This window comes from Aquarana catesbeiana, linkage group LG01 (assembly GCF_042186555.1).
Source record: "Aquarana catesbeiana isolate 2022-GZ linkage group LG01, ASM4218655v1, whole genome shotgun sequence".
In the NCBI taxonomy this organism is placed as follows: Eukaryota; Metazoa; Chordata; class Amphibia; order Anura; family Ranidae; genus Aquarana; species Aquarana catesbeiana.
In genome coordinates this window covers 69,782,301-69,802,785 of record NC_133324.1, presented here as the reverse complement: position 1 = coordinate 69,802,785, position 20,485 = coordinate 69,782,301, and the positions used below count along the sequence as shown (strand labels likewise).

Here is a 20,485-nt window from a genome sequence, read left to right as displayed (position 1 = left end):
CCACAGGTTAGCTTTTAACAGACAACTAGGAGCCACATGCCTGAAAGCTACAACAATTTAAAATACACATCTAGTAGATGTTTCATCTAAACACTCGTGTAACACAACACACAGTCTGTCTTTTGTAACTGGTTTCTGTTTTTTCAACAGATCAGAGCAACATTAGAGAAGATTCAAAGTCAGCTCTTTAAAGATGAAAATAATGGGAAAACCGCACTGGAAGGGGTACGTATATATAAACATATGGATCTTAGGGTCAGTAATTGTCCCCCTTAGAATTAAACGTTAAAGGAAAACACCACTTTTGTTAAAATTGATTTAATATATAAAATTGCTTCTCAAGTTATTTTGGAATTAACTTAAAAAACTGACTTGCCGTAAGACTGCTTGTGTGAGTAGATCTCTGCTTATATCAAAATTGTGTCCCTGTGACACAGGTGCATCTAAAAAAAAAAAAAAAAATATCATCAACAAGTTAATTTATTTCAGTAATTCAATTAAAAAAGTGAAACATATATTCTATAGATTCATTACACACAGAGTGATATACTTCAAGCGTTTCTTTCTTTTAATTTGGATGATTATGGCTCACATCTAGTAAAAACCCAAAATTCAATATCTTAGAAAATTAGAATATTACATAAGACCAATAAAAACAAAGGATTTTTAATACAGAAATGTTGGCTTACTGAAACGTGTGTCCATGTACAGTATAGTACGCACTCAATACTTGGTCGGGACTCATTTTGCATGAATTACTGCATCAATGCGGCGTGGCATGGAGGCGATTAGCCTGTGGCACTGCTGAGGTGTTATGGAACCCTAGGTTGTTTTGATGGCCGCTTTCAGCTCATCTGCATTGTTGGATCTGGTGTCTCATCTTCCTCTTGACCATACCCCCCAGATTCTCTATGGGGTTTAGGTCAGGCGACTTTGCTGGCCAATCAAGCACTATGATACCATGATAAATAAACCAGGCACTGGTACTTTTGGCAGTGTGGGCAGGTGCCAAGTCCTGCTGGAAAATGAAATCAGTATCTCCATAAATCCGGTCAGCAGAGGGAAGCATGACATGCTCTAGAATTCCCTGGTAGAGGGCTGCGGTGATGTTGGATTTGATAAAACACAGCGGACCAACACCAGCAGATGACATGGCTCCCCAAATCATCACTGACTGTGGAAACGTCATACTGGACCTCATGCAACTTGGATTCTGTACCTCTCCACTCTTCCTCCAGACTCTGGGACCTTCATTTCCAAATGAAAATTTACTTTCATCCCAAAAGTGGACTTTGGACCACTGAGCAACAGTCCAGTCCTTTTTCTCCTTAGCCCAAGTAAGGCGCTTGTATGTATGTATGTATGTATGTATATACATACATACACTGTATTACACGCACATGAACTTTAATGGCATCCCAGTCTTAGTCCGATTCAATATGGAGTTGGCCCACCATTTGCATCTTCAACTCTTCTGGGAAGGCTGTCCACAAGGTTTAGGAGTGTGTCTATAGAGATGTTTGACCATCCTTCCAGAAACGTATTTGTGAGGTCAGCCACTAATGTGGATGAGAAGGCCTGGCTAGCAGTCTCCGCTCTAATTCATCCCAAAGGTGTTCTATCGGGTTGAGGTCAGAACTCTATGCAGGCCAGTCAAGTTCCTCCATCCCAAACTTGCTCATCTATGTCTTTATGGATCTTGTTTGTGCACTGGTGCGCAGTCTTTGGCTTGCGCAGGGGGTGTGCCGGTTGTGCCTCTGTACAGAAGTGTGAGCCTCAGGGTGACCAGTCTGATGCCATGATTGAGAGTAGCAGGCATACTGAACGTCCCCCACTTTCCTCCTTTACCCCACCCCTCTTTTTCTCTTACCCTCCCCCCCCTCTCCATCTGACCGGCTCTGCTATAAGATGTAAAATGTATACATTTAAAAATGTGTTTACATTTATTTAAAAGAGTGTGTGTGTGTGTGTGTGTCTGTATGCATGTGTGTATTAAGGGTGTGAAGTCGTATTGGAATAGGAAGGGGCCATCCCCAAACTGTTCCCACAAAGTTGGGAGCATGAAATTGTCCAAAATGTCTTGGTATGCTGATGTCTTAATAGTTCCCTTTACTGGATTGAACAGGCCAAGCCCAAATGATTTGGACCAGTTCACAAAGCAAGGTCCATAAAGACATGGATGAGCATGTTTGGGGTGGAAAAACTTGACTGGCCTGCACAGAGTCCTAACCTTAGCCCGATAGAACACCTTTGGGATGAATTAGAGTGGCGACTGCTAGCCAGGCCTTCTCATCCACCTCAGTGCCTGACCTCACAAGGGAGCTTCTGGAAGAATGGTCAAACATTCCCATAGACACACTCCTAAACCTTGTGGACAGCCTTCCCAGAAGAGTTGAAGCTGCTATAGCTGCAAAGGGTGGGCAAACTCAATATTGAACCCTACGGACTAATGCCCTGTACACACGGTCGGATTTTCCGACGGAAAATGTGTGATAGGACCTTGTTGTCGGAAATTCCGACCGTGTGTAGGCTCCATCACACATTTTCCATCGGATTTTCCGACACACAAAGTTTAATAACAGGATATAAAATTTTCTGACAACAAAATCCGTTGTTGGAATTTCCGATTTGTGTGTACACAAATCTGACGGACAAAGTGCCACGCATGCTCAGAATAAATAAAGAGATGAAAGCTATTGGCCACTGCCCCGTTCATAGTCCCGACGTACGTGTTTTACGTCACCGCGTTCAGAATGATCGGATTTTCCGACAACTTTGTGTGACCGTGTGTATGCAAGACAAGTTTGAGCCAACATCCGTCGGAAAAAATCCTAGGATTTTGTTGTCGGAATGTCCGAACAAAGTCCGACCGTGTGTACAGGGCATAAGACTGGGATGCCATTAAAGTTCATGTGTGTGTAAAGACAGGCGTCCCAATATGTGTGTGTGTGTGTGTGTGTGTGTGTGTGTGTGTGTAAGCACAGCTTTATTTTTGCAATGTATAATTGGCTGCAGTGTCGATTTTGATATTTTTTTTCCTATGTGTTCATAGAAAGGTTTGGAAATTCAAAATCCTTTTTAGGTTTTTATTTTATTTTTATTTTATTTTCTTTTTTTGCATACATTTTATTTTCTGTGGTGGTTTGCTTTAAACTGTCATTGGGTTGGTGAAACCAGATGTGTTTTGCATTATTGACACACTGGTGTGTACTAAGTGGGTGTATATGTCTATCCTGCCCTGCACCAGCTTTGTCCTGCTGATAAGTAACAACTTTGATAGTATTTTACGACTTTGTTTTGGGTGTTGTTTTAAAAAGCAAACTATATGGGTTTCAGGTGAGTTTAAGGTGAACATAAGCCCTCATGCACACAGGCTGTTAAAAAAACGTTATGAAAACGCCAGTATCTTTGCAGTGATTTTTTTTAACTTTTTTCAGCGTTTTTGCAATAGCGTTTTTGAGCGTTTTTCCACGTTAGCGTTTTTGAGCGTTTTTTTTTTTTTTCAAATTTTTTAATTTTTTTTTTTTTCAATGGATCAAAAACGCTGAAAAACGTTGGTGAATGCCGTTTTTGAGCGTTTTTCAGCGTTAGAGCGTTTTTACAACTGAAAAACGTCTTTCAGAACCCACTGGTCCTGGGGTTTTTTTACAGCTTAAAAACGCCTATGCCACTTGCAGCTCAAAAACGCCTAGGTGGGCATGAAGCCATAGACTAACATAGACAGGCCTTTTTAAGCTGCAAAAAAAGCTCAAAAAAGCAGCTGTAAAAACGTCTGTGTGCATGAGGACTAACAGTTAAGAGTTTATAAAGCCAGGCTTGTATCTATGTATATAAAATCTTTACTTGACAAAAACATTTATTAAAGCATGCATACTTAACACAAGATTCACAAAGCATTATGGGTGTTCTTGAAGCGGACAGTCTATGGAACTGGAAAGTTCACTTTACTCAGACCCCCCCCAATTCACATGAAAGCTATTTTTTTCAAAGCCTTTGAAAAACACATTTTGTACAAGAAAATTCGTATTTTGGTCAGGTTACAAACACTTTTGGGAGTTGTTGGTGACATTATTGTGCTTCACCGCTCCCTCCTGCAAGAGGTTGGTGCTTGAAGTCCTGCAAGAATTTAAGGATTCAAGGAATGTATTGTCATTATATAATCACAAATCATACAGTGTCTTGAAAAAGTATTCATACCCCTTGAATTTTTCCACATTTTGTCATGTTACAACCAAAAACATAAATGTATTTTATTGGGATTTTATGTGATAGACCAACACAAAGTGGCACATAATTGTGAAGTGGAAGGAAAAGGATGGTTTTTAATTATTTATTATTTTTTTTTTACAAATCAATATCTGAAAAGTGTGGCGTGCATTTGTGTTCAGTACCCTTTACTCTTATACCCCTAACTAAAATCTAGTGGAACAAATTGTCTTCAGCAGTCACCAAATTAGTAAATAGAGTCCACCTGTGTGTAATTTAATCTCAGTATAAATACAGCTGTTCTGTGAAGCCCTCAGAGGTTTGCTAGAGAACCTTAGTAAACAAACAGCATCATGAAGGCCAAGGAACACACCAGACAGGTCAGGGATAAAGTTGTGGAGAAGTTTAAAGCAGGGTTAGGTTATAAAAAAAAAAAAATATCCCAAGCTTTGAACATCTCACAGAGCACTGTTCAATTCATCATCAGAAAATGGAAAGAGTATGGCACAACTGCAAACCTACCAAGACATGGCCATCCACCTAAACTGACAGGCCGGGCAAGGAGAGTATTAATCAGAGAAGCAGCCAAGAGGTCCATGGTAACTCTGGAGGATCTGCAGAGATCCACAGCTCTGGTGGGAGAATCTGTCCACAGGACAACTATTAGTCGTACACTCCACACATGTGGCCTTTATGGAAGAGTGGTAAGAAGAAATGCTTGGCAAGAAGAAACACTGCACATCACCCTGAACACACCATCCCCCTGTGAAACATGGTGGTGGCAGCATCATGTTGTGGGGATGCTTTTCTTCAGCAGAGGCAGGAAGCTGATCAGAGTTGATGGCAAGATAATAGAGCCAAATACAGGGCAATCTTAGAAGAAAACTTGTTGGTCAGCAAAAGACTTGAGACTGGGGCGGAGGTTCACCTTCCAGCAGGACAACGACTCTAAACATACAGCCAGAGCTACAATGAAGTGGTTTAGATTAAAGCATATCCATGTGTTAGAATGGCTTAAACAAAGTCCAGACCTAAATCCCGTTGAGAATCTTTGGCAACAAGACTTGAAAATTGTTCAGACACTCTCCATCCAATCTGACAGTCCTTGAGCTATTTTGCAAAGAAGAATGGGCAAAAATGTCACTCTCTAGATGTGCAAAGCTGGTAGAGACATCCCCAAAAAGACTTGCAGCTGTAATTGCAGTGAAAGGAGGTTCTACAAAGGGGGGGGGGGGGCTGAACAAATACACGCCACACTTTTCACATATTTGTAAAAAAAATGAAAAACCATCTATCATTTTCCTTCCACTTCACAATTATTTTGAACACTTTGTGTTGGTCTATCACCTAATATCCCAATAAAATACATTTACATTTTTGGTTGTAACATGAACAATGTGAAACATTTCAAGGGGTGTGAATACTTTTTCATTATCTGCATTCGGGCATCTCCAGATTACTTTTAGAGAAATATAGGGGTTCTTTTATCTCCAGTGGTGTCTGGAGGAAGCATGGTCACACTCTAACCTCCCTCCATCTATCACTGGGCAAAGTGTGTAGGTGGCATGTAGTGTATCCAATCATGACCATGCTAGCTTTGGTTGCTATTTCTAATTCAGAGCACCTCAGGTTTTCGGTTTCCCAGAAAAATCTGGAACTAAATGTTTTCTAAGGGCCCTGGGATGCTGCACTAGGAAAAATGAGACCACAACTTTGTCGAAAAACACTCCGGCTTTCAGTCCCCAATCCCTAAATGAATCAATAGGGTTTGGTATACTGCCGAGGAATGCTTTAATTCCTAAAACTTTATGATAAAGTAGTATTAAACGCTTTGTTTTTTCATTATAAAACATTGAGCACAATAAAATAAAAATTCCCCAGTGAACGGTTTGTTAAAATTCACACTAGTTCTGTTTTCCTTTTTTAGAATGCCTCCCATGTACAGGAAAATGGCTTCACATATCAAGAGGACAATTCTTTTAGCTCACGGTACAAGAGAATCCTCGAAAAGTTAAAGGACCAGGACCTGCAGCTTGAAGATGTACACAGGGAAAATGAGGATCTGCAGATAAAGGTACCAACATACACTAACTGGCAGCCTTAGCTGATATAGAGCACCTGAGCATGCATGTTTAACTGAATGAAAGCGGAAAATGGAAGGGAAGTGGACGATAATTCCCAACACTGGATTATCTCAGAAGAAAGATAGGAATTGGGAATGTTTTTTTCGAACGTATTTCTCACTGAGGTTGATGTTTGCACTGGTGTTGATCTAGAATGGATTGATCATCTCATGTCTATATCCAACTTTATTGTTTTGAGACAGGCTGAGTAATGTGACCGATAACTGAGATAAGCAGCAGGGTAGAATGTTCTGTTAGCTGTACAACGCAAACATTTTTAGGGCTTATGTCGCGTACACACGAGCGGATTTTCCGTTAGAAAAATCTTGGATGGTTTTTCCGACGGAATTCCGCTCAAGCTTGGCTTGCATACACACGGTCACACAAAAGTTCGCTGCACTTTCGACCGTCAAGAACGTGGTGACGTACAACACTACAACGAGCCGAGAAAATTAAGTTCAGTGCTTCCGAGCATGCGTTGAATTGTTTCCAAGCATACGTAGGAATTTTGCGCGTCGGAATTGCTACAGACGATCGGAATTTCCGATCGGAACTTTTTCCGACCGAAAAATTGAGAACATACACCCAATCTTTTGCTGGCTGGAATTCGGCCAGCAAAAGTCCGATGGAGCATACACACGGTCGAATTTTCCGACCAAAAGCTCTCATCAGTCTTTTGATGGCTGAATTTCCAATCGTGTGTACGCAGCATTACGCTTTTTTATTAAAAAAAGTTGATGCTGGGAATAGATTTTCCGCACTGGTAAGGAGTCAATCAACAGTAAATGAGACTCCATTCACACGTGTTAGACTCCAAAGGTGCATCGACTTTGGAGTGCAACTCTGACGCAACTTTGGATGGGTGCAACTTGGATATGACTTTGGCTTTGACCAGTGATAATGGACAACTGTATCACAACTGTTGAATTGTATAACATTCAGGTGCAACTTTTGAGGGTTAACATCAAGTCTATGCTCCTCAAGTTGCATGAAAGTCAGACCAAAGTACAGTAGTGCGTGAACTACTTTGAAGACGCTGCAACTTTAAGCTGTGCAAGTATGAATGGTTATCATTGGAAAACATGGGGAATGACTTGTCATGCGACTTTGATGTCCAAAGTTGAACAAGTCGCATAAGTGTGAATGGAGCCTAAATCTAAACTAGCTTGTGATAAACATTAGTCTATAACCAGACTAAAAATGCTAAAAAAAATAAGTAAACAAAAAATGAGGGCGGACTCAATGGACAACTTGGTCTTATTCTGGTGTTAGACCCATTTCACACTGAAGGCATTTTTTAGGCATTTTAGCGCTAAAAATAGCACCTGTAAAGCGCCTGAAAACTCCTCCCATGCAACCCCAGTGTGAAAGTCCAAGTCCAACTAAAAGCAAAACATGTTTTAGTTTTGAATAGAAGGGAGAGGGATTAGAACATCTGTCAGGTTTGTACTGTTGTCCGTGTCCCTGTTAGGGAGATTCACCTTCCCTATTTGACCTGTGAAAAGAAAAAAATGCCAAATTTTGAATTGTTGTTAGAACAGAAATAGAAGGGAAATATTCCAATGAGGACACTAGTTCTGATGACCCTGGTGACAGCCAGGGATTTTCTCTCATTTACTGTTGTGGCTATGGGACAGGAAGTAAAGGGAAATCTCCCCAATGGAACCCAGATGGGAAACAAAAAACTGACGGGTCCCTTACTCTATTCGAAATGGGGAAAAAAAGTTTAGCTTTTAGTGTTCCTTCAAAGCACTTTTGGTGAGCTTGTCCTATATTAACCCCCCACTTCCCTAAATACAGAGTGTGTTGGTAATCGGTTTTCTAGCGATCTATACTTTGCGGCCTTGCCCTCACAAAAATGTCTCCAGCTGCTCTTCTGAGTGCACAAGGCCTCCTCCATTCCTATGGGTGAGCAGTATTACATCCTGTTCTCAAACTGTCTTGTTTTCGATCTCATGATCCTTTGGGTCTTCTTCATTCCTCCATGGTGATGTGCACGCGGGTGGTAGGTGCTTCATGCCCTGGACTCAGAGGAAGACTAGCCTTATTCAACCCAAAAAACCAGAGGCAGTAGTAAGACAGGGATTTTTTTTTTTTAAACACTGTTGATCCCACTTTATGAATCGGACCCAATGTGCTTATAACAAAACAATGGGACTAGCAACAAATAAGTTTACTGTCAAATTTAAAAAGTTGGCAAAATATTGAGTTCACACTAGCAGAGGCACCCTGATACTGATTTGTGTAATTGTTGTGTATTTGCAGATGTATGCAGCTTTTATTGTAAGGTACAATAAACAGAATATTTGCATATATTAAAATGAATAGAAACATATGTCATTGAGTTTAACATTTGGCTTTGCATAAAATATGACTGGAAAAATACATGTACTAAATGGCAAAACATTAATGGGCACCAGACCATGAGACCTATTGGAGCTTGTTGGACATCCCTTTGCAAAACCATGGTCATTATTATGGTGTTTCTCCCCCTGTGACTAGCCTCCACTCTTCAGGAAAGACTTGCGTTAAGATTTTAGTGTGTCTCTGGGACTTTGTGCCCCAGAGGAACCCCTAAAATAATTTTTAGGTCTTGGAGAAACCTTAGTAAAATGAATTCATAAGGGGTCGATTGGGAAAATGTCCCTTACGTTGGTGGTCAGTAGGAAGAATGCAACCCATACAGTGGTAGACAAAGTGCCACCCTTACAGACAGCTTAAAACAGGGGTCAGGAACCTTTTTGGCCGAGAGAGCCATGAACGCCACATATTTTAAAATGTAATTCCGTGAGCCATACATTATGTTTAAAACTAAATACAAGTAAATGTGTGCATTTTATGTAAGACTAATGCCCCGTACACACGGTCGGATTTTCCGATGGAAAATGTCCGATCGGAGCGTGTTGTCGGAAATTCCGACCGTGTGTGGGCTCCATCGGACATTTTCCATCGGATTTTCCGACACACAAAGTTGGAGAGCAGGAGATAAAATTTTCCGACAACAAAATCCGTTGTCGGAAATTCTGATCGTGTGTACACAAATCCGACGGACAAAGTGCCACGCATGCTCAGAATAAATAAAGAGATGAAAGCTATTGGCCACTGCCCCGTTTATAGTCCCGATGTACGTGTTTTACGTCACCGCGTTCAGAACGATCGGATTTTCCGACAACTTTGTGTGACCGTGTGTATGCAAGACAAGTTTGAGCCAACATCTGTCGGAAAAAATTCTAGGATTTTGTTGTCGGAATGTCCGAACAAAGTCCGACCGTGTGTACGGGGCATTACACTTGTAAAGTACAATAAGTCTCTGAATTCTTTTTAATAATGTTGTTATGCTGTTGCTAACCAATGATGAATAAAGTACTTCTTACCATTAATGCGACTTCTGGTGCTGCATGGTTTTGCTGATGACTTTGTAGTCTGGTTGATACGTGGTGAGGACATCTCCCCTCTGTAATATCCACAACTTCCCACATCTCCCCCACTGTAATATCCACATCTCCTCCACTATAATATCCACATCTCCCTACATCTCCCCACATCTCCCCCCACTGTAATATCCACATCTCCCCCCACTGTAATATCCACATCTCCCCCCACGGTAATATCCACATCTCCCCCCACGGTAATATCCACATCTCCCCCCACGGTAATATCCACATCTCCCCCCACTGTAATATCCACATCTCCCCTATGATTGTCTGCTTGCTTACCACACAAGCAGGCAGATCCACGAGCAGTTGAGGCAGGTGATGATGACGTCAGCGCGCCGCTCACCTAGGCCGCCGACGGGTGTACCAAGGTGGCCACCGCTCCGGCGCTAGGCCGAAGCCGCGGCCTTTCCTATGGGCTCAATCCGCGGATCGGCACACCACACGATCCGCGGATTGAGAGGCGAGAGCCAGATGTGGCCATCAAAAGAGCCACATCTGACTCGCGAGCCATAGGTTCCCGACCCCTGGCTTAAAAGATAATTGTGACACACCGCTGGCTCTGTCACGTGGCATAGGTCGTGAAACTGTGAAGATACCATCAGATGGGAGGTCAATTGGACACAGCTCAACCTCTGAAGGGTTCTATGGAACCCTAAGTGAGGATGTTTGCTCTAAAATGTGTTTGTATTCTGTAGTATTAACAGTACTCTTCACTGGAAACACCTGAGCTCAATCATTTGGAGGGTATCTGCATACTTTTGGCCATACAGTATATTTTACCTGCAAAGTCCAATTGTGTGTTGACTACTTTTAATAAAAGGAACATTGAGGTTCATTTATAAATCCTGCATATTTTAGATTTTTCAAAAAAAAAGGACTGACCACAGTATAGTGGAGCACAACCATCAACAGCAATAGAATGTTCATTAAGATCTCTAAGGTAATTTTATGGTGCCTTGTTTCTGCTGTAGTTGGAAGCGTCACGTGAAGCTGGGGCTGGAGCAATAAGAGACGCAGCACGTAAGCTGTATGAAAACTACAGCAAACAGTCTGAGCAGATACGGAACAGTCACGAAGAAGAGAAGCAGAAATTGCAGGTAAACGATGATTTCAGCCAAACTACTGTGATTATTTCATTTAATATCAAAAGGTCAGTCCACTTTGAATATTTATGTAAGGCCTGATTCACACCTATGCATTTTTAGTGCTTTTTGCAGATTTGCACTACAGTCCATTTAACATGGTTTTCTATGGAACACGTTCTGTAGTGCAAATCTGCAAAATGCAAAAAGTACTAAAAATGCATAGGTGTGAATCAGGCCTTACATAAATGTGTTACATAAGTGTGAATCAGGCCTTAAAGCTGAACTCCAGGTAAGGATTTTCAATGGCTTCTAACTGTTACGGAATCTCCTTACAACTAATCTGGACATGTTCTTAGCTTAAGTACACCCTACCTGACCCCTTCAATTAACTCATTGGAAATGTACAAATTGCTGTGAACCCACAAGGTCTAGGCAGGTGTGGGAACTGAAGACATGTTACAGTAACTTGAAAAATTTATTGTGATGGGTTTTCAGTTGCACATTTTTTACAGATTGCTGCAGTTGAACATCAAGATCAATTTATGAAAAGTGTTCAGAAACTGAATGAGGTGGCTGAGAAGATACAAGAAAAACATGGACGAATCCTTGAACTGGAGAAACTGATGGAAAGAATGGAAGCCGTGAGTACTGGTGCTTTATGTGGGTTTCTAAAAAGAAGATTTTCACACTTGAGCTCCCAGTTCACCCTGAAATTGAACTGTTATTGTTTACTAGTCACTGTTTAAGAGGTCATCCACCAAATTGGGCTTTGTTCATGTAGAGCTACCCCCCCGAAGTAGCTGCTGGATTGTTTGGGTCCTCCTATCTTACTTCAGTGATGACTTGCCCAGAACTGACCCAGGACTTAGTGACACATCTTGCTTACAACGGGTTTTGTTAAAAAGTTAAAACCCTTGACTCTAATGCCGCGTACACACGGTCGGACTTTTCGTCTACAAAAGTCCGACAGCCTGTCCGACAGACTTCCGGCGGACTTTCGGCGGACTTGCAGCAGACTTTCTAACGAACGGACTTGCCTACACACGACCACACAAAAGTCCGACGGATTCGTACGTGATGACGTACACCGGACTAAAATAAGGAAGTTCATAGCCAGTAGCCAATAGCTGCCCTAGCATGGGTTTTTGTCCGTCGGACTAGCACACAGACGAGCGGATTTCGGGTCCGTCGTAGTTACGACGTAAAGATTTGAAGCATGTTTCAAATCTAAAGTCCGTCGGATTTGAGGCTGAAAAAGTCTGCTGAAAGTCCGGAGAAGCCCACACACGAACGGATTACCAGCCAGCTTTAGTCCGTCGGCGTCCGTTGGACTTTTGTAGACGAAAAGTCCGACCGTGTGTACGCGGCATAACACCTTAGAAGGGTATGTCGATACTTGAAAGACTATGGGATGGGAGGTAATACTCCCTTGGATGATGGATTGAAGGAGTAGTTTCACACACCTTAATGGGACCAGGGTATCTGTTTTTTTTTTTTTTTTGTGTTTGTTTTTTTTTTTTTTGTTTTTTTGTTTTTTTGCTGATGCTAATGTTTATGTTTTGAAAATCTGAGTGTGAGGTTTAATGTTAACCTTGTTGGGGGACAAAAAAGGGGGAAAAAGGTACTCATCAGCCTCTGAGGTACAATGCCTATGGCAAGTGTAAAAATGGTATTAGTGTTTTGGAAAGGTCAATCCTATTGCGTTTGTATGTCTCTGTATATCTTTTCTTGTTATTGAAATTATACTGTTACTGTTTGTAATAAAGAGAAAAACACATGTGGGAGAGACGCATGCGCTGCACACCCCGAAACAATAATAGTAAAAAATGAACAGTTTCCCCGGTGGGGCTTTAGACAGCAAAATCTTGATATTCAGAAATAATAAAAAAAAAATGTATAACCAGTAAGTGCTTTTATTGAACCATGAACAATTGTAATGCTATAATTCAATTGGCATTACAACATAGAGCACTGGCCAAGTAGTACAATACATATTCCACAATATAAAGTCGACACATCTTTACACAAAATTATATACAGTCATACATTTCCGGGCTGTTGACGGTATAAATCCCCGACGCGTTTCGACCTGTATACGGTCATCATCAGGGGGATAGTTGGTTCTATAAAATACATTGAATATCTTCAAAATTTAAGAACATGTCATCATAAATCTCATTGTAAGGTTAAAAGTGGTAGTATATTTACCGCTGAAAAGTAGAGGGAATAATCCTTTGGCCAGTAAAAGCCGTAAATGGATCCGGGGGGCCCCCATATTCGCCCCTGTCTCCCCAGAGCGCATGAGTCCAGCCCAAGGGGCTTACAAGGAGCCACATAGACGCCCTCCAGGGGAAGGAGAAGTCAGCACCTGCGACAAATACCCAATCAGTCAAAATGATTCTCAGCACATTGGCAAAAGTATGAAGTGTATGGGCTAACTGCAATCCTAGTGATCAATATATATTGATCTGGTGTCCTAAGGTTTCATGATTGTAATTAATTATATAGAAAGTGGCACAACCATAAAAGAAATGGTTGTATAGTTATAGGGTTGTTTGAGTGGTGTGGTGTGTAAACACAGGTGAGTGGGAAGTGATATGTGGTACTAGGAATATGAAAAACCCTTTGAGTGATAAAGTAAAATTAAATGGATGGCCAGCACAATGCTGACTACAGTGCCATGTCCAAGTGAATGAAATGAGTGTGTAGTGTCAGCCAACACATGGTGGAATAAAAGTGAAAAACAAATCAAAAGAAGAGTGTGTGAATGAATAAAACCAAAGAAACAATCAAAAACATGTGTGGAAGATCTAAACTGATTATAGGAATAGGAGTATGAGTGTAGTGTTGTAATATTAGAGTAGTAAGGGTATATGTATAGTATAATAATTTACCTTGTGCCACAGTGTGGCTGATGTAGTAGAGTTTGACTTGTATGAACCAAATTGCAATGGAGCAAAAAAGGTAAAAGGCTGGAGCCAAAAAAAGGATTTGTGCAGTGCCATCCATTACGGTCTGCGTGGAGTCATCTCGCAAACCGCGAGATGTCGCGGCGCCGTGCACACGCCAAAGTAACTCGCACATGCGCACCTCGCCGCGGCTCATCCGGAGGTGATCAAGGGATGCCGCCGGCAGAGTGAAGCTCACGTCGCGGTTTGCGGCGGAGTTGACGGCAGCTGCCGGGGTTTTTTTTTTTTTTTTTTGCCTACAGGGATGCCGGGGGAGCCACATGTGGGCTGCTTACTCTGGGGGGGAGGAGATCAGCACCTGTGCCTACTCAATTAATTGCCTACTTTAGGCATATATCCATGATCGGCTGCCTGTGAGTCTTACTATGACTCCACGCAGACCGTAATGGATGGCACTGCACAAATCCTTTTTTTGGCTCCAGCCTTTTACCTTTTTTGCTCCATTGCAATTTGGTTCATACAAGTCAAACTCTACTACATCAGCCACACTGTGGCACAAGGTAAATTATTATACTATACATATACCCTTACTACTCTAATATTACAACACTACACTCATACTCCTATTCCTATAATCAGTTTAGATCTTCCACACATGTTTTTGATTGTTTCTTTGGTTTTATTCATTCACACACTCTTCTTTTGATTTGTTTTTCACTTTTATTCCACCATGTGTTGGCTGACACTACACACTCATTTCATTCACTTGGACATGGCACTGTAGTCAGCATTGTGCTGGCCATCCATTTAATTTTACTTTATCACTCAAAGGGTTTTTCATATTCCTAGTACCACATATCACTTCCCACTCACCTGTGTTTACACACCACACCACTCAAACAACCCTATAACTATACAACCATTTCTTTTATGGTTGTGCCACTTTCTATATAATTAATTACAATCATGAAACCTTAGGACACCAGATCAATATATATTGATCACTAGGATTGCAGTTAGCCCATACACTTCATACTTTTGCCAATGTGCTGAGAATCATTTTGACTGATTGGGTATTTGTCGCAGGTGCTGACTTCTCCTTCCCCTGGAGGGCATCTATGTGGCTCCTTGTAAGCCCCTTGGGCTGGACTCATGCGCTCTGGGGAGACAGGGGCGAATATGGGGGCCCCCCGGATCCATTTACGGCTTTTACTGGCCAAAGGATTATTCCCTCTACTTTTCAGCGGTAAATATACTACCACTTTTAACCTTACAATGAGATTTATGATGACATGTTCTTAAATTTTGAAGATATTCAATGTATTTTATAGAACCAACTATCCCCCTGATGATGACCGTACACAGGTCGAAACGCGTCGGGGATTTATACCGTCAACAGCCCGGAAATGTATGACTGTATATAATTTTGTGTAAAGATGTGTCGACTTTATATTGTGGAATATGTATTGTACTACTTGGCCAGTGCTCTATGTTGTAATGCCAATTGAATTATAGCATTACAATTGTTCATGGTTCAATAAAAGCACTTACTGGTTATACATTTTTTTTTTTTTATTATTTCTGAATATCAAGATTTTGCTGTCTAAAGCCCCACCGGGGAAACTGTTCATTTTTTACTATTACTGTTACTGTTTGTAACCTCGGCTGATTGGTAATAAAAAATCCCCCCCCCCCCCCTGCCCAAAAAAAAGTTCAAAGCCCTGTAGAAAAAAAACAAATTAATAGCAACAACAATAATTTGACACAATAGTACAATGGATGTGATGAAGAAACACAATAGCACTGTAAATGTATGTAAAAGTTACGAGGCACGCCAATGTATTATGAGGCCTGAATAAAGATGAAAGAGGCCCTAAATAACCCACTGGCCAGTGGAACATTAACTTGGTCCTGCTGGCGTTGGGATCCTTAGTCTTTGGATGGAGTGCTTTTTTGTTTTTATAGAGTATTTTGTAATTCCAAATCGAGTACTCCCAAAGTGAAAGGTTAAGGGGTAATTCCTAGAGAGTAGAACAGTGTGGAGAAACTAGAGGATAATGATAGCCAGAAGGCCTCTCAAAAAATAGAAGAGCTCAGTCCCTTGGTGGCCGGATAAAAAGTCCTGCAACTCTCCATCCAACATCCAGCAGGACTAGGTAGCCAACTCCTCAATGAGTTAGGAACAGCTACAGTCTCTCGTGTAGCCAAGATCTGTAGCACTCTGGGACACTGTGTAGCAAGCCGGGATGGCAGACAGTCTTTCAAGCATGGCTCTGGGGTTCTGGTCTCACCAGCACAGCACTGCAGCATGTAGAACACCTCTCCCCAGCACTGGCTCTCAGTAGCCAGGTCTGCTCACAGGCAGAAAAAATACAGGACCCCGTGGTCACACCAGTCTCTAGGCAGCACAGTACAGTTCCCTGCTCACCTCCACATAGCTTTGGGGTTTTCAAAGTGGCAAGCAGTCTTTTCCAGTAACAGCCCCATTCATAGCACAGTTCACTTTGTCCACACAAACCACGGGGCACCACAACATGGCTCCTGGCTAAGTACAGCTCCCTCCACCAGCAGCTCTTATTTTCCCTCTCAAAACATGGGAAGTCTCCCCTTGGCTCCTCCTTTCACTGCTTCAGCCAATCAGGGCTTGCAATGCCCTGTGATCCGTTCAGGGTGCCGAACAAACGGTCAAACGACCCGTTTGTTTGGCCCGAACTTTACTCGTGCCAAACTGTTCGCCCATCTCTGGTCACTAGGAACACACAGGAAAGCTTTCAATAGGAACATTTGTTTCATTGACAACAGTCCAAGGTGGGATTTCCCTCGTTTAGGAAAGATCTCTTATTGCTTCCAGTTGTTTATATGGGACAATAAGAGAAAAGGAAATCTTGGGGATATAGATGACAGAAAATAACACTTAATTCCTCTACTCTACCCAAAACCAAAAATGAAAGCAAGCTAGAAAGCAAAAGGACAAATCGGATTCACTGTGAGGGGGCAACATACACAGTTTTTGGTTGGGAGATTTGTTGCCAAACAGACATTCCAATAAGGAGATTGATGAACATTGGCATGCAGGTTTTCCTCCAGCACAGTACTTATCCAATCATGTTCAAAATGAATGAATTCCTCTGTTTTCAATAGGAAAAGTCAGCATTGATGGAAAAGAAGAAATTATTGGAGAGTGAACTGTTCAAACGAACAGGAGATCCATCCAACAAGAACGGGTCAGTAATCTGATATTTTATACAATGTGGACAAAAGGTTCAAATCACACAGCTAACACACCATAATAAGGATCCTCAATTTCAGAAAATGACAGTTAGGCAGCCCATGCATTATGCTCAGCTCCCCCACCAACACAGTGTTGATGGGGAATTCCCCCTACAGCGCTATGATGTTCTGCTCATGAGGAGCGCAGGGAACCTTCCCCACCAGCAGAATACAATGCTCACCACTGGCGGTTATCGCTGCCTGTAGTGATCGGGCAGGGTAAAAAAAACAGACAGGCTGGTTGTACAATCAGCCTCCCTATAAACGAATCAAAATTTGTTGAGTTCTTGCTGAACCGGCTGAATATCGATCTATCTATGGTCAGCTTTAGTTTCAGGTGAGAGCCAATGAAATTCCCCTATGACATTGTTTTATTATGGGGTAATCCTGGATCCATTCACACTTGTGAGACTTTTCATGCAACTTTGGACCCCAAAGTCGCATGACAAGTCGCACCCCATGTTTCTCAATGAGTACTGTTCATATCTGTTCATGCACTACTTTGGTCCGACTTTCATGCCACTTGAGGGCCATAGACTTCAATGTAAACCCTGAAAAGTCGCATGAAAGTCGTACCTGCATGATATACATACGACTTGTGTGCGACTTTGTAGAGCACAAACAATCATTTTGGTCAAAGCCAAAGTGGCAATAAATTTGGGCTCATCCAAAGTAAAGTCGCAATGGAAATTGCATGATTTTAAAGTCGCACGAGCGTGAATGGACTCTAAATCTTTCTTAGCAGGCCAAGCTGTCTGGAAAAAATAAATGACAGTTACAGGGGTTGGGATAAACCAAATAACACTGTTTATAAGGCTTCATTCATGAAAACTTAAAAAAAAAAAAAACACCACACACATACAAGTGTTTTTAATTACGGATCTGAACACAGCTGCATTGTTTTCAATGGAGCCATTCAAACTGGTGCGTAAACATGCCCTGCATTCAAATCCATAACACAGAATTCAAAAATCCTGTGTCTTTACGTGCTTATGCATATAAAATGCATGTATACAGGCTTGTAAGCACATAAATGAAGGCTAAACAATGGGGGAAATAAATTATCATTATGTACACATAAGCATCTTTAGGTGTTTAAATGCATCTCTATACTATGGAAGAGCCCTGGGGCCATCATAAAAAAAAAAAAAAAACTGAATTCTGACTTTGAAACTCAGAATTCTGAGATTGAAATTCAGAATTGTAAGTTTAAAAAAACAAATACAGAATTCTGAGATTCATCTGACTTTGAAACCCAGAATTCTGACTTTGAAACCCAGAATTCTGACTTTTAATCTCAGAATTCTGACTTTGAAACTCAGAATTCTGACTTTGAAACTCAGAATTCTGACTTTGAAACCCAGAATTCTGACTTTGAAACCCAGAATTCTGACTTTGAAACCCAGAATTCTGACTTTGAAACCCAGAATTCTGACTTTGAATCTCAGAATTCTGACTTTGAATCTCAGAATTCTGTATTTTTTTTTTTTTTAAACTTATAATTCTGAATTTCAATCTCAGAATTCTGAGTTTCAAAGTCAGAATTCAGTTTTTTTTTTTTTATGATGGCCCCAGGGCTCTTCCATACTATACACAAGTATCATTATGCAGAAACATTTCTCCTAGACACACGTGTGTAATAATAATCGGTAAAATTTTTCTGCCCATGTAAATGAAGCCTTATGGTTTAGCTTTTATGTGTATTTAAACTCTTTTTTTTCTAAAAGATGTGGTTGTAACGGTTTGAAAAGTGTTTGCTGAAGTTGGGTTTTACTTTTTTTTTTTTTTTTTATTAGGTCACTAAGGCATAAATCACCTTTACCAAAAAACTGCCTATGCAGAAAAGGGCCATCTGTACATAACCGCAAACTGTGCAGCTTTGACCAAAGATGAATAATGTCCTTCTAGGCGTGGGTAAACCATGTACATAAACTGTATTGTCAAAAGTATTGGGACACCTGCCTTTACACGCACATGAACTTTAATGGCATCCCAGTCTTAGTCCGTAGGGTTCAATATTGAGTTGGCCCACCCTTTGCCGCTATAACAGCTTCAACTCTTCTGGGAAGGCTGTCCTCAAGGTTTAGGAGTGTGTCTATGGGAATGTTTGACCATTCTTCCAGAAGCGCATTTGTGAGGTCAGGCACTGATGTCGGAGGAGGCTCGAGGTCCCCATTCTAATTCACCCCAAAGGTGTTCTATCGGGTTGAGTTCAGGACTCTATGCAGGCCAGTCCAGTTCCTCCACCCCAAACTATGTCTTTATGGACCTTACTTTGTGCACTAGTGCTTGAACAGGAAGGGGCCATCCCCAAACTGTTCCCACAAAGTTGGGAGCATGAAATTGTCCAAAATGTCTTGGTATGCTGACGCCTTAAGAGTTCCCTTCACTGGAACTAAGGGGCCAAGCCCAACCCCTAAAAAACAACCCCACACCATTATCCCCCCTCCACCACATGATTTGGACCAGTGAACAAAGAAAGGTCCATAAAGACATGGATGAGTGAGTTTGGAGTGGAGGAACTTGACTGGCCTGCACAGAGTCCTGACCTCAACCTGATAGAACACCTTTGGGATGAATTAGAGCGGAGACTGCGAGCCAGGCCTTCTCGTCAACATCAGTACCTGACCTCACAAATGTGCTTCTATATGAATGGTAAAATATTCCCATAGGCACACTCCTGAACCTTGTAGACAGCCTTCCCAGAAGAGTTGAAGCTGTGGTAGCTGCAAAGGGCGGGCCAACTGACTATTGAACCTTACAGACTAATGCCCCGTACACACGGTCGGACTTTGTTCGGACATTCCGACAACAAAATCCTAGGATTTTTTCCGATGGATGTTGGCTCAAACTTGTCTTGCACACACACGGTCACACAAAGTTGTCGGAAAATCCGATCGTTCTGAACGCGGTGACGTAAAACACGTACGTCGGGACTATAAACGGGGCAGTGGCCAATAGCTTTCATCTCTTTATTTATTCTGAGCATGCGTGGCACTTTGTCCGTCGGATTTGTGTACACACGAACGGAATTTCCTACAACGGATTTTGTTGTCGGAAAATTTTATATCCTGCTCTCAAACTTTGTGTGTCAGAAAATCCGATGGAAAATGTGTGATGGAGCCCACACACGGTCGGAATTTCCGACAAGGTCCTATCACACATTTTCCGTCGGAAAATCCGACCGTGTGTACAGGGCATAAGACTGGGATGCCATTAAAGTTCATGTGCGTGTAAAGGCAAGCGTCCCAATACATTTGACAATATAGGGTACCTTCTGAAGACTAAATGATCAACTCCAAGAAATATCATCTCATGCTGACCAGGACGTTGCTCACCTCCCACCATCACAGAAGTGAGCTCTCAAATGCTGAGCTCAGAGCTCCTGTATCAGGGGGTAGAAAGTGCATGTAAAGGGGTTTGAATCAGAGAATAAGCTCACTGGGGTTTAGGGG

At 41.7% G+C, this 20,485-nt stretch overlaps 1 protein-coding gene across 1 annotated transcript in view; it reads left to right on the top strand.

Moving 5' to 3' along the window:
* CCDC68 (coiled-coil domain containing 68) overlaps positions 1-20,485 on the top strand; it is a 79,326-nt gene that overhangs the window by 47,020 nt on the left and 11,821 nt on the right. Inside the window, exons 3-7 of the mRNA XM_073619991.1 lie at positions 151-225; positions 6,134-6,280; positions 10,738-10,863; positions 11,364-11,492; positions 16,902-16,984. Coding sequence (XP_073476092.1) covers positions 151-225; positions 6,134-6,280; positions 10,738-10,863; positions 11,364-11,492; positions 16,902-16,984 — 560 coding nt within the window. The remainder of the gene's footprint in view (positions 1-150; positions 226-6,133; positions 6,281-10,737; positions 10,864-11,363; positions 11,493-16,901; positions 16,985-20,485) is intronic.